This window comes from Felis catus, chromosome A1 (assembly GCF_018350175.1).
Source record: "Felis catus isolate Fca126 chromosome A1, F.catus_Fca126_mat1.0, whole genome shotgun sequence".
Classification (NCBI taxonomy): Eukaryota; Metazoa; Chordata; class Mammalia; order Carnivora; family Felidae; genus Felis; species Felis catus.
Window position 1 is genome coordinate 212,185,489 of NC_058368.1, and position 15,359 is coordinate 212,200,847.

Below are 15,359 nucleotides of genomic sequence, written 5' to 3' on the forward strand. Positions count from 1 at the left end.
CAACTGACGAATGGATAAAGAAATTGTGGTTTATATACACAATGGAGTACTACGTGGCAATGAGAAAGAATGAAATATGGCCCTTTGTAGCAATGTGGATGGAACTGGAGAGTGTGATGCTAAGTGAAATAAGCCATACAGAGAAAGACGGATACCATATGTTTTCACTCTTATGTGGATCCTGAGAAACTTAACAGAATCCCATTGGGGGAGGGGAAGGAAAAAAAAAGAGGTTAGAGTGGGAGAGAGCCAAAGCATAAGAGACTCTTAAAAACTGAGAACAAACTGAGGGTTGATGGGGGGTGGGAGGGAGGGGAGGGTGGGTGATGGGCATTGAGGAGGGCACCTGTTGGGATGAGCACTGAGTGTTGTATGGAAACCAATTTGACAATAAATTTCATATATTGAAAAATAAAAAAAAAATAAAGCCTTCCACTGTGTTGTTACAGTGAGAATCACTATTAGAGCCCCAGTCCATAGGACTTTTACGTTGTAACCGGGACAGTAGAGTAACTCATGTAGGGGGACTAAAGAACAGTAGGAGACAGTGCATAATCGGTTCTCCAGTTGTGTGGGAAATGCCAGCAGCGTTCTGGTAGGATAAAGATCACTGGCAAAAACAGACCAAATCGGGTTAGGCTGTTGTTAATTCTGTGCTGACTAAACCAGAGAGGTTGTCTTTTCGGGGTAAATAAATGGGTTGGGCTTTTGTCTTGCTGAGTTTTTTGCATTACATTTTTCTTCTGACCAATCCCTCAGAACATGTCAACAGCCTTCTGTCACAGATCACCTATAAATATAAAAACAGTATTCTATTATACATCTCCTAGGAAGGTGACATTATGGCAGACATCCAAAAAGTGAAATGGACAACAGAAAACAACTTGACACTGGCTCCTGAGCCCTGGGCCTGGAAGAGTTACACAATGATGGAGAAGGGGAAAAAAAGAGGGTTCCCTACCACTTTCAAAAGCTATTTCTAGGAGCGCCTGGCTGGCTCAGTCAGTTAGGCATCCGACTCTTGATTGTGGCTCTGGTGATGATCTCACAGTTTGTGAGTTTGAGCCCCAAATGGGGCTCTGTGCTGACAGTGGGGAGCCTGCTTGGGATTCTCCCTCTCCCTGTCTCTCTGCCCCTCCCCGCTTGTGGTGTCTCTCTCTCTCAAAACATAAATAAATAAACAAACAAATAAATAAATAAATAACTTTTTCTTAAAAAGCTCTTTCTGTGTTTCCATGGGTTCTACCTTCTAGAATCTTGAATAAATCATCCATGATAAGAGGTAGAGAAAGAGCTCACATCCTTGTTTTCCACAGAGAATCCAGAGTATTCATTAGCAAACACTTTTAGTTCTTAAAGTGGTCAAGAATAGCTAACAAATAAGACATTATCTTAAGTTTCTTCTTTTTCTACTGCTTTCTGATCAAAGGGACCAGTGAAACTAGTAGTAGGTAGACTGCAGGAGATAGGAAAGAGGAAGGCAATGCCCCCAATTGATCATCTCCTAAATAATTGAAAATTAGTAATTGTTTCAGTACCTGCTTCACATTAGAGTAGAAAAATATTCAATTAGGAACCAGGGAACCTAGATTCTATTGGATTCTTTTACTCAATAGTTGAGTGTCCAGCTCTTGATTTCGACTCAGGTCATGATCTCACAGTTCATGGGATAGAGCCTCACATCCCACAGCACAGAGCCTGCTTTCTGCCCCTCTCTTTCTGCCTCTCTCCTTCTTTCTCTCTCTCTCAAAATAAATAAACTTAAAATAACAACAAATAATAACAAATGATCAAGTTCTTATGTGTTAGGCTGTGTACTATACACTATATATAAATTGATATTTTGTTTAATCTACAACACTCGTATAAAATCAGTATTGTTATACTCATTTCATAGATGAGGAAAGTAAGGCTCAAACTTGCTTGAAGTTGTACAACAGGAAACTAGACCTTAGTTTTATTTTTCTTTAATGTTTATTTATTTTTAAGAGAGAGAGAGAGACAGAGGGCAAGTGGAAGAGGGGCAGAGAGAAAGGGAGACACAGAATCCGAAGTAGGCTCCAGGCTCTGAGCTGTCAGCACAGAAGCTGATGCAGGGCTTGAACTCACAAACCATGAGATCATGACCTCAGCCAATGTCAGACGCTTAACCCACTGAGTGACCCAGGTGCCCCTAGACCTTAGTTTTCTTGACTGAAAAGAGAGAGGGCATATTGTTTTTCATTCAGAGACATTCTTATTTAGCATCTACTTATGCTGTATGCTCGACTGGACTTGAGGCGTGGTTGCACAAGCCAGCCATGGCCCTGACTACTCTAGGAGGCTGGAGTATCAGCGAGGACCACCCAGCTCTGTAACCTGTGCTTCTGCACAAGGTTTCTGTTTCCAGTGGCTGGCTGTACACGTATACTTTTGGTGATCTTCTCTCACATGTCCGTGTGTGTCTGCAGGTGGTGGGCCGGGGAGTGGGAAGCATGCTCAGCAACATGTGGGCCCCATGGAGAGAAGAAGCGAACGGTGCTGTGCGTCCAGACCATGGGCTCTGATGAGCAGGCTCTTCCAGCTAAAGACTGCCAGCACCTGCTGAAGCCCAAGACCCTCATTTCCTGCAACAGAGACATCTTGTGTCCATCGGACTGGACAGTAGGCAACTGGAGTGAGGTAAGCTTCATCCGTTCCCCACCCATTAACCAATCCAAAGCGACCGTAGAGAAAATTGCACAGTCGCCAGTGTCTATCACCTCTGGCCTGTTTCCTGCATTTCCCACTGCCTCGTATCCTATCTTGCTTATTTTTCATTCTTACTGGGTCTTCTCACTTGTCCAGTGATCAGATACCAGTCAGGGATGAGCTGAATCCCACTTACACAGGCTCACAACAGCTAATTATTTTTTAATTTTTTTAAGTTTATTCACTTTTGAGAGACAGAGAGACAGAGCATGAGCTGGGAAGGGGCAGAGAGAGAGAGGGAGACACAGAATCCGAAGCAGGCTCCAGGCTCTGAGCTGTCAGCACAGAGCCCGACGCGGGGCTCGAACTCACAAACTGCGGGATCATGACCTGAGCCGAAGTCGGACACTTAACCGACTGAGCCACCCAGGTGCCCCTCACAACAGCTAATTTTTACATTGTCAGGATTTTTGCTATTCTCCTGTCGTCAAACCACTGGTAGCAAATCAGGGCTCTCCCACCCACCCCAAGAGCTGGTTTGTTAAACGCTTACATTTATGTTTCACTGGAACTATTGTAGTTAACTAAAACCGGAGATGTGCTACTCAAATGGTAGAATGATAGGCAGTATACTTGACATTGAAAAAGCCCCTCACATCATCCATCTATTCAGCATCGGTCAACGCCAGACCTGACCAAGAGTTGGCACATCTACTGTTATTAGCCATATAAATTCAAATAAGTGTTGTTGCATTTCCCCAAATTAATCTGATCTAATTCTCTGAGTGCAGTTAGCAATCAGTGGGCTAGAAGGTTAAGAAGAATTCCCAAGCTTCACTTGCCTTTAGGTCACCTGGAACCTGGTAGTGTCACAACTCATGCTCCTACAGTCTGTCATCGAAGTAGAGACTTTTTGTTCTCCAGGGGTCCTGGAGCCTCCAGGGGCCTTGCTCTGCTTCCCTATACATGTTTCCATTCAATGATCTAAGGAATGACAAAAAATATATGTTTTTTTAAACCAACAGTCCAGACTTTAAGGACAGATGAGTCTCCTTGGAAGGCCCATGCTTTCCATAATAATGCTACTGTTGACCAGAATATCATAGGAACTCCTCTTAGGACTCACCTTCAGAGAAACGAAAAATACTGGATTTTGGAGAATGCAGCAAGTACTATCTGTACTCATAAAGGTACTATGAAATAGTATCTACAGAAGAATTTGAAAATTTGTATAAGCAAAGGTTCCATCTCTGAAGCTGACCCTTTGAAAGCAAAAAACAATCATTTGAATAGAGCCACTCTGATAACCTTAGTTCCAGAACTTTATTTCATTACCTCATGGTCACAGTTCAGGTTTATTTAGCTTCTAATTCTGTGCAGAATACTGTCTTGGGCATTGAAGTGAAAACAAAAGGAAAATGGCGAGCACAGTCCCTATGTTGTAAGAACTTCCTATCAAATGGGAGAGATAGGGCCCAAAAAAGAAAAAAAAGAAGAAAGAAAGAAAAGAAGAAAGAAATATGAAGGGATCCATGCAAAGAAAACATACCTGCAAACTAATAGAGTACTATTAATGTGTGCACATATCAGCATTAGTCCACAGCCAGCCTGGATTGCTGTAAATTACAGTGTTGTCCAAATAAGGCTGAACGAGGTATTGTGACTGGCCCATTAAATCTGTTTACCAGGAATGTTTTGGCTGCATCATCTGAAGCAGTCAATATTTCCTGTCATGTAGAATTTACTAATTGCCAGATCCTTCATGCTTGTTTTAAAGGACTACAATTATATATTTGGCTGAGGAGTTCTTCATATTATGCTCCTATTTGTGGGGAACAAAATGACGTGCCTTAGCTGGGGAACAGGGGACCAAAAAGTTGGCACGACGTGACAAGTACTCATGTCTGTTGTTGCAAATACAGGCCATTGCATAGTGTATTGCCAGCAGACACAGAGTTCAGTCTCTAGCTTCCTCTTGATAGAGTTGAGCAGAAAGGCTGAGACCCTGCCTTCCAGGTAGGGGATGTTGTCATGAGAGGTGCTTTTAGCTAAATCAGCATCAAAATATCCATCCAGTGGGTCTTCTTTTCTTCCCTCGGCTCTCTTACTAATGCCTGCACACTTCAGCCCTGTAATGAGCTTTGCCAGAATATGATGAAATGTCTTTGTCTTTGATGTTCTAACTAAACCCAGATACATTTATAAGAGAAATGATACAGTGCTGTCTTCTTGCTACTGTAGTATTTATGGTCTGGATCTTGTCTTGAGACGGACATAAATTGATGCAGGGCAGTGCTCCAGCACAGTTCATTTGGTCTAAACCTGGCTGTTTGGGTCACCCTGTGTGAGTTGGAAGCTAGGAGGTAACTGGGCCAAAGATCTAAGAACTGTGAAGCTCCTGGACTCTGCAGGAGCAGGGTCGTCCTCCCTGGGCTGACTTCCCTTCCCTGCCAAGGCACTTCTGCCAACCCAAGCAATGAGAGAGGGTGGGCTCAGCTGTGTCCCAGCACACTCATCCCTGACCCAGCAGGGATCAGAAGGAGGACCTAGCGACAGCTGGCAGGGGGAAGGGGAGGGGAGCATTCTGCCCCTATGACCAGCCCCTCCCTCTCTAAGCTCATGCCCTGAACACTGACTCCTACCCTGATCTCAGATTTCACCAAGAATCTTATTCTGTTTTTCACCCAACCTACTTTCTGGGCATGCAGGGTAAAGAAAGGGGTCTTGGTTTGTCATAAAGCATCAGAGTTTCTGTGGCCCCCATTTTTATTAGGTCTATCACTTCAGTGACAGGCCTTGTGAGAGAAAGCCAGTCTAGTGGTGATGCACAGTCTCTAGAGCTTGGGGCCCTGGGCTCCAATCCTGGCTCTGCTACTAACTAGATGTGTGACTTGAATCTCTTTGTGATTACCTTTAGTTGTCTGTAGTGTGTTTTCTCCATCCATGAAATGGGGATAACAGCGGTACTTAGACTCAAGGGAAGTTATGGGGATTAAATGAGTTAATAGTTCCAAACTTCTTACTAGAACAATGCCTGTAACATAATAGGCATTTCTTAGCAGAGTAAACAGATGGAAATAATAAGGTCATCTATCATTTGTTCAGTGCTTTTCACACTATAGAGTCTATCTCATTTAACACTTAAGATAACTTCATGAGGTTGATGTTGTTCATTAATTCCCCCCGTTACTCCTGGCAGTTTAGTGGGATACTAATTTTCCTAGGTTTTCAAGCCCTTGGTGATCCCTAATTATATGGCCCTGAGCTAGTGTTAGAGCACCCTCAGCCTTTTCTCATTTATAAAGAGAGGGTTAATTTAAGGCTTGAAGATAATCCATGTAAGCCCTTTGCATGGTGCCTGACAAATAGTAAGTGTTCACTAAATGGTAACTTCATTCTCAAGCAAGAACACAAGTGTCTGTCTTCTATTCTAGTCTGATTTGGAAAGCCATGGTCAGTCCGTGGCACCCAGATGCCCTGACAATCTGTACCCCCCTGCCTTTTCCTCTAAACCCACGCCCCAAGCTCAGGGCCATTTTATGGGACAGGGTCTACAAAAATGTTTGAGACCTGAAAGAAAAGGTTATTGTATGCTTTCCATAAAAACAAAGGACAGTGCAAAATCAGAAATCAGTATTCAATTACATATTAATGACAGATACTTGTTGGGCTTTTAGCATATGTATTAAACACTTTTATAGGTATTAACACAATACTTCGTAACAGCCTTATTAGCTCCATCGTACAGGTGAAGAAACAGATATAGAGACATAGAGACTTCTCCAAGGTCACACAGCCTTTAAGCAAGGCAACCAGGATTTGAATGAAGGCAGCAGAACTTGTACTGTGAACACTCTGCCATATGCATCTCAAACGTCTGCAAAATATAACAGTATGACGGTGTTCATAAAAAATGTATTATGTTTGGAAACAATTTCTAGATCAGCTCTTGTCACTTTGCTGGAATCACAGACTATGCATAATGATTGCTGAGAAATCAGGGCACTCTTAAATGAGTTGCCGTCCCCAAATACTTTCAGAGCAAAAGAATAAAAAGCCTTTCAGATGGTTTTTATTTTTATTTTTGTAAGGTTATTTATTTATTTTGAAAGAGACAAAGACAGTGAGAGTGGGGGAGGGACATAGGGAGAGGGAGAGAATCCCATGACTCTCTTCAAATCACGAAGCTGTGAAATCATGACCTGAGCTGAAACCAAGAGTTGGATGCTTAACTGACTGAGCCACCCAGGCGCCCCTGTCAGAGGGTTTTTAGAGAAAAAGATTGTATTTCCCTTGAGATTAGAGATGTTCCTTTAATATATTTGATGGGGTGTGGTGCAGAGCCTCCAAAAGCAGACACGCCCTTTCTGTGCCTGACAAAAAGCACACAAACAAATGAACACAACCATCAATTAACCAGCTTACTGAGGATCTGTTAAGTCAAAGCTGCTCTTGTGGGTGTTGGCGTGTCCGAGTGACCAGGTAGACGAAATGGCGATTTTCACAAACCAGGTCTCCTGGCTCTTGAGACAGAAGACCCTGCAGCACACACTGGCAAGCAGGTCTCCTGCTGAGCAGGAAGCCAAGAACACTCTTGTGCGAAGACTCACAGAAATGCCCTCAGGGGCGCCTGGGTGGCTCAGTCGGTTAAGCGTCAGACTTCGGCTCAGGTCATGATCTCGCAGTCCATGAGTTCGAGCCTCGCGTCGGGCTCTGTGCTGACAGCGTGGAGCCTGGAGCCTGCTTCGGATTCTGTGTCTCTTCTCCCTCTGCCCCTCCCCCAACTTGTGCTCTGTTTCTCTCTCAAAAACATTAATTTTTTTTTTTTTAATGAGCAAAAGACAGAAACATTTCACTGATGAAGACATACGGATATCAAAAAAGCACATGAAAAGATGTCCAACGTTACCTGTTGGGGAGATGAAACTTAATGAGGTAGCACTACAAGGAGATATCACTACATATCTATCAAGAATGCTAAAATTAGGGGCACCTGGGTGGCTCAGTCAGTTAGGCATCCGACTTCGGCTCAGGTCATGATCTCGCGGTCCATGAGTTCGAGCCCCGCGTTGGGCTCTGTGCTGACAGCTCAGAGCCTGAGCCTGTTTCAGATTCTGTGATTCCCTCTCTCTCTGACCCTTCTCCATTCATGCTCTGTCTCTCTCTGTCTCAAAAATAAATAAACGTTAAAAAAATTTTTTTTTTAAAAAAGAAATGCCCTCAGACTGAAGGAAGACGGAACAGAGAAGCTAGGAGACACTTCTGAGGCACTTACCTGTGGTAGTCCCCAGTCGGAGTTAAGGTCCAAGGCGCTTCTACGGGGGCTCGACCACCTTCTCTTTTGGCCCGGGATGTCTGTTCATGCCAACATCTCAGTTCTTCTCAGATGTCAGCGGCCTGTGCTTTGCCAGGTTTCCTGGAGGACACATACAGGAATCCTTGTTTGACACAACTGCTCACGGAAAACTAGTTCGGGACCATGTTGATTCTCTTCATCACGTCTGATATTTCTTTTCATTGTCTAGGGTACTATATGAGTTTGCTAGGACTGCCATGACGAAGTAGCATGTTAAACTTGGTTGTTTAACAACATGTATTGTCTCACAGCTCTGGAGGCCAGAAGTCCAAGGTCTTGGCAGTGTTGGTTCCCTCTAAGGGCTGTGAGGGAGACTCTGTTCCATGCCTTCTAGCTTCTGGTGGCCTCTGGTTTCCTTATAGATGTTAACACCCTGATCTCTGCTTTCAATGGCGTGGTCCTGATGTATGTGTCTCTACATCAGAATTTCCCTTTTTATAAGGACAGTGGTCATACTGGATTAGGACCCACCTTGTGTCCTCATTTGTACTTGACTGCCTCTGCAAAGGCCCCACCTCCAAATAAGCTCTCTGAGGTGGAGCGGGAAGGGTTAGGCAGGGGTTAGGACTCCAGTATATCTTTTTGAGGGGACACAGTTCAACCCATAACAGCTACCTAAGTGTTTCACCTTACTTTCAAAGCTGGTTTTAGCATGAGATCCAACCATTCATTTATAAATTCCCGAGACTATACAATTAATGTTTTTATGGCAAAGCATTAGCTGTTTCTCTACTCAGCCCTTTAGCCCTAACTCTGTGATAAGCCCCAACTGTGTTTTTGAATAAACTCTCAGCACTATAGTTCTGAGCCATTTGTGAGCTCCCCTCCTCCACAGTGCCGCTCAGGTGGGTGGCTTGACTCATTTAGCAGCAGACCTTGTTCTCAGTGGGCTCCCCAGAGGCCTTAATCTTGAAGTAATGGCAAGTAAGAGCAAGATTGACACCCAGGGAGGACATTAACAGATTGACAAGCTGCTTGCCCGGTACGGAGTTCAAAATTGCAAGGTAAGGGCATAAAATAACCATAGCAGATACTGGTTTTGAGAGTTCCCAAACTACCGGTGGAGATGAGCTCTGAGTGTGGCATTGTGTCCTGTATTTATCTCATCCGAAGGGCTTGACAGCTCCTAAGGAGAGAAACACAGTTACAAGATGTAGGGGAAGAAGCATGGGGCTGAACACAAAACAGTGCTGCTTGTTCTGGTCTGAGGAGGAGAAAAAGGCAACTTTGTTTTTAGCCCCAATATACTTGGCAGAGAGTTAACACTGTCCTGCTGGGCACAATACGCCCCAGGGCTAAAGAGTGGCATCCATCCGTTACTTGGAAGCTTCCGTGTCTACTGGGTAAGGAAAGCAGATGGGGAGGAAAGGGTAGGTGTGCTGGAAAACATATAAACTCCTCCCAGACCCAGGTCTCCATTCATGAAGTTTTGAGTTGCCATTTGGGAATGAGGCCAATAGTTGCAGATCATCCGCTTTTTTCAGAGAAGCTAAAAATCTGTAGTTTTATTTTTTTTTATTTATTTTTTTCAACGTTTTTATTTATTTTTGGGACAGTGAGAGACAGAGCATGAACGGGGAAGGGGCAGAGAGAGAGGGAGACACAGAATCGGAAACAGGCTCCAGGCTCCGAGCCATCAGCCCAGAGCCCGACACGGGGCTCGAACTCACGGACCGCGAGATCGTGACCTGGCTGAAGTCGGACGCTTAACCGACTGCGCCACCCAGGCGCCCCTAAAAATCTGTAGTTTTAATATGAAATCTGCTAATTAAAAAATTTTTTTAATCCACTTATTTTTTTTGAGAGAGAGAGAGAGAGAGAGAGAGAGAGAGAGAGAGAGAGGGAGGCAGAGCGCTAGTAGGGGAGGGGCAGAGAGAGAAGGAGACACAGAATATGAAGCTGGCTCCAGGCTCTGAGCTGTCAGCATAGAGCCCGACGTGGGACTCGAACCCACACACTGTGAGATCATGACCTGAGCCGAAGTCGGAGGCTTAACTGACTGAGCCACCCAGGCGCCCCATGAAATCTACTGATTTTTAAATGTTGGCTACTAATTCAGTTTTTGTATTTTGTCTGTTTGCTTGTTTGTTTTAAGATTGAGGAGGCCAAAGAAATAATGTGTGGGGGCCAAATTTAGTCTTTAGGCTGCCACTTTGGAATTTCTGTTCTAGAATACTCTTCACTTTTAAAAGCTCAAAATCTGAAGTGCCTGGGTGGCTCAGTCGGTTAAGTGTCCAACTTTTGATTTCAGCTCAGGTCGTGATCTCACATTCGCGAGTCTGAGTCCCACACAGAGCCTGCTTGGGATTCTCTCTCTGGCTCTCCCCTGCACGCATGCTTGCTCTCTCTTTCTCTCTCAAAGTAAATTAATAAATGTTAAAAAAATGTTTTTTATAATAACAGCTGAAAATCTAATGTATTTTAACTAAACAGCTAGTTAGATAGCTATTATTTAGCCCTGTTTTATTCTTTTAAGTTGAGCAAATTTGCTCAGTAAAAAAGGTTGCTTAATACTTGTAATTTGTAATTCTCTCTATATGTGTGTATATATGTATATACATATGCATATATTTTATATATACATATATATTATACACATCTGTTAGCCCTAGGGGATCTCAGTCTTAAAAAATCCAGCAATAAACCAGTGGGACGTATGGGTATCCACAGTATCTTCTAGGCATGTGCCTACAACGACTTCACCCAGACAGCTGCTCTCCTCATACTTTCCACAGACAGGTGTGTGTCCCTGTGCTCCAGAAGGATAGTAGAAATCAGAGACCCCCAAGCCCTTTGCTGTTATCACTATTATTATTTTCAGCATCATTATTATAACAGTGATAATAATAGCTTCCAATTGCCAATTGTCTTCTATATATTGTGCACTGTGTTAAGACTGTTGTCTCATGTAATCCTCACAGCCCCCTTGAAAGGTGAGTATTAATTTCTCTCGATTTCCAGAGGAGAAAGCTAAGGTTTAGTTGCTCTGTCATGTGTGGGGTTAATTAATAATGGCAGATTGGGGAGTTCACATTGCTTCTTACAGGTTTTATAAGCTCTTTTGCTTCATAGGTCAAGTAGGGGTGGAGGGCACATATCTATATACTTTTGGATTTTTTTTAATGCTTATAAAGTCGTAAAGTCTAACTTCCCTGTGGACATTATAAGCATTTCAAGTCAAAACAAACAAAAAATGGAATGAAGAGAAAGAAGAGAAATGTCTACTCTGACATTTCTTGGAAAGAAATACCCAAAGGGAGAGACACCTGCTGCTTGAGGGCAGGTGGCCTTAGCCAGGGCCCCTTTTGTGACTCAGCTCCCAGAACCTAGCCTGCCTGAGGCAGCCGGTGCACAAATGAGTTCAGACATACATGAAGGGTATTTGATTGGACTGATAATTTTTCCAAAGAGGAGATTTGAAAACTCAGGGGGTTCGGATTAGAACGTAATAAGCAGAGAGCAAGTCAGGAGGATGAACTGGACGGAGCATAAAATATTTTTGCACACGAGAAGGCAGAAACATTACAGCAAACTAGGAAAAGAACTACCTTCAGCCTGCCCTTTGCAGTCTCCAAAGTGATATTACCCCCAATCTGCAGTTGAACACACTGTCGGCTGCACTGTCTCCAGTGCTTATAAGTGTCTCCTGCTTTTCAAAGGAGCTGATTTCACAGAACTGTCAGACATCAGTGAGTGATTATGCTTGACTGTGACAAAATAATGGGGGAGTTTTATACCTCAACATTATTTTCGTACACAGAAGGAATTGAAAATAGGATTTGAGAAGGCAAAAAACTTAAGCTAAAAAATGCATAAGCTCACAGAAGAATTTTCCCATTCCTGATTTTTTTCCAGGTAAAATTGTCACTTAATAAGTGTATATTTGGGGCACCTGGGTGGCTTGGTCAATAAAGCATCTGACTCTTGGTTTGGCTCAGGTCATGACCTCATGGTTCATGAGTTGGAGCCCCACATCAGGCTCTGTGCTGATGGTGTGGAGACTGCTTGGGATTCTCTCTCTCTCTCTCTCTCTCTCTCTCTGTCTGTCTCCCCCCGCCCCAAAAATAAATGAATAAATAAATAAATAAATAAACTTTAAAGGAACAAAAAAAAAATGTGTATTAAGTGATCACTGTGTCCCATGAACTATCCTGGAGTTGAGTTATGAATAAAAAACTGCCTTTGGGTAACTTTTCAGAAATCAAGCATCTGTAGTCAGGTCAAGAAGTGAAATCAGTTGATGGCTACCTGTCCAGTGTGTTGCACTAGATTTCCTGGAGGATGCGAAATAAATCTGATTCTTACTCTGCCACTGACTTGCAGCCTTTCGAGCAGGTCGCTGAGTCTCAGGTTCCTCTCTTGTGGAAGGTGGAATCATAATTCCTGCCTTGTAAATCTCACAGTGCTGTCACGAGTATCGCACAAGACAATGGCTGTGAACATTTGGAAATCTGCCAGTCATTATGTGAACCCCATCCTCAAAAAAACCTGCTTTGAGGTTGGGAATATAAGACAGACAGATGTGAAACAGCCAGTGAATACCCCTGGATGGTTCACATTCAGGGGCCATATATTTGGTAGCTGACTTTAAATTAGAAAGAAAAGGCTAAAAATGGAGCTGTCTGGTAAAAGTATAGATTTTTCAAAACATCTAGAAATTTAGTGTTATGTAGCAACTACATGTGGTTTGCAGCTGCTGGGACTGAGGAAATAAATATTCTTTACCATGAATCCTGAGGAAAGACGACCCTGTTAGGAATCCCCCAAAGGCACTCTGCCTGTGCTTTGGCATGAGCTACAGAATGTGGGGGGAACATCGGAGAAGGGCACTTGCCATGGTCCCTCACACCAACACCATGCTACAGGACTCACTCTTTGGAAAGGGTATCTCTCTCTACCTTTGATTAACTACCCACCTTTAAATTTCAGAATACGTCCTGGATCTGTGTACATGTGTGAGTATGATAGTTGTCTAGCTTTTAATCTGATTCTACCTGGCATAGGCAAGTGGAAATGGAGCCTGTGGTGCCCGGGTGAGGTAATGTTAGTTATACCTGCCATTTTCTAAACATTAAGGGGAAGGTTCATTGTAAGTAACTTAATAGATTCCAGAAAATATGTAAACATTTTACATTAATTTAACAGCACTGCAACACTAGGAAAGATTATATTAGTATCTCTTAAAAAGAATAGGTGACTTGTATAAATCACTGCACTGTTTGTGAATTCAGTGCCCCATGTTCAAAGCCCCGGGAGACTTCCATTTTACTAGGTCATGGTTTGTATTTTCAGTTTGCAAAGGCTAATGATTGGTCCTGAGCCCCATCTGGTCTCCAGGAGATACATATTTCCATGGAAAACTAGAGGAGCACAGAAATCAAATGTAAAGATAGAAGAAAACAAGTTTAAGCTGCACAGTGCAGTTTCCATTGGGCCCGTTCTCACTTGTTGCAGACCTGAGTATGAGAACCAGTGTGTCTATCCCACTAAAGTAACAGCTGTCTCTCTCTCCAGTGTTCTGTTTCCTGTGGTGGTGGAGTGCGGATTCGCAGTGTCACGTGCGCCAAGAACCATGATGAACCTTGTGATGCAACAAGGAAACCCAATAGCCGAGCTCTTTGTGGCCTCCAGCAATGCCCATCTAGCCGAAGAGTTCTGAAGCCCAACAAAGGCACAATTTCCAGTGGGAGAAAGCCACCAACATCTGGGCAGGACCCCTTAAAGCCCATCCCTCCAACAACGTCCAGTCCCAGAACACTGAGCACACCCACAGTGCCCCAGTCTGTGAGTACAAGTGCCCTGGCCATCAGCAGCCCTGGTCCTACCCCAGATCCCAAAGAAGGAGACCTGGATGGGAAATGGTGGCAAAACAGTTCAAACCAAACTGAACTGGGCTCCAATTATGTCACTTCCACTGGAAGTACTTCCCAGCCCATCATCACTTCCTGGCCTTTGAGTGTCCAGCCAAATGAAGAGAATGTTCCCAATTCAGACACTGGTCCTACCTCAGAGGGAGACTTTTTAACCACGACAATGAGTGGTTCTGATTTGCCATCTTCCAGCAGCCCTGTGACTTGGCAGGTGACTCCATTTTATGATACCTTGACCAAAGAGCCAGAAATGGAGATTCACAGTGGCTCGGGGGAAGACAGTGAACAAGCTAAGGACAAAAATGAAAACAACTCCATAACGTGGACCAAAATCAGAGTACCTGGAAATGATGCTTCAGTGGTGCAAAGCACAGAAATGCCCCTTGGACCCCCACCAACACCTTATTTCAGGGGGCCGTCCATGTGGCCACCCTTCAGCACGGTGATGGAAGGACTGCTACCCAGCCAAAGGCCTGCTACTCTCAAAAATGGTGCACCTGGAGCTGAGGGGATGTTCACTGAAAAGCCAGCAAACACTCCATTCCCTCTGGGAGGAGACCACCAGCCAGGACCCTCAGAACGTTCCATAAACCATGACCCCCCAGAACTTCCAAGCAACATGAATCTGACGCAGAGTTCCGGACCAGTCCTGACTGAGGAAGATGCAAAAAGTCTGATAGCTGAGGGGTTTTTGCTAAATGCTTCCAATTACAAGCAGGTGTCCACGAGCAGCAGCCCTGCATACTGGGTTGTTGGAAACTGGAGTGAGGTAGGAGTTCCATTTCTTACCCCATGCCTGTGTCTCCATGGAAGTAGTAGGGGTGTTGCGTTCTTGTGTAGATTTCAAATGGACTTGTGTAAAATATAGCCCGATGTGGAAGAAACGTGAAACAGGTCCAGGTGCTCACCTCCCTCCTGTCCTCCCTACCTCCTAAATTGAGGGGAAGAAAATCTCCAGGGAGGGAGGACAAATGTAGTGAGATAAAGCGTATAGTCAGGAGGGCTGGGCGATTCAGCTGTGTGATGGTGGAGAACTCAGTCCATGTTTTGGACTCCGCTCTTTGTCTACAAACAGTAGACACCTTTGTCTGCAGGTGGAGATCACCTGTAACACGCCCTCTAGCTACAAACCTCAGCAGCTGGTGCCCAGGGGCGGCTCAAGAGGCCAGAGTTTGCATTTCGTTAGAGACCACTGATCTTGGGATTCTAGTTAAAATCGGTCAGGTAATCCTAATTGGAGTGGAAATTGAAGATAAAATTCCTTAAAAGCATTCTCTAGTTCAGTGTTATCGATGATTTTCTTTTCTTCTTGTTCTGTTTGCATGCTTGCATGAAAAAATCGTTTTGACTCATTAAAAGAATTAGAAAGTGGAGCAAGAAGAAAATAAACACGACGACAGAACGTTGGCCTCTGTTTTCAAGCTTCAGAAATTTGGCTAGATATTTGTTTTTCCATTTCTAGA

At 43.9% G+C, this 15,359-nt stretch overlaps 1 protein-coding gene across 3 annotated transcripts in view; it reads left to right on the forward strand.

The window, feature by feature from the left end:
* ADAMTS12 (ADAM metallopeptidase with thrombospondin type 1 motif 12) overlaps positions 1–15,359 on the forward strand; it is a 331,317-nt gene that overhangs the window by 276,461 nt on the left and 39,497 nt on the right. For all 3 annotated transcript variants that reach the window (XM_023239156.2, XM_023239155.2, XM_045038312.1), the window contains 2 exons: positions 2,451–2,661; positions 13,541–14,665. In XM_023239156.2, the coding sequence (XP_023094924.2) occupies positions 2,451–2,661; positions 13,541–14,665 (1,336 nt within the window). The remainder of the gene's footprint in view (positions 1–2,450; positions 2,662–13,540; positions 14,666–15,359) is intronic.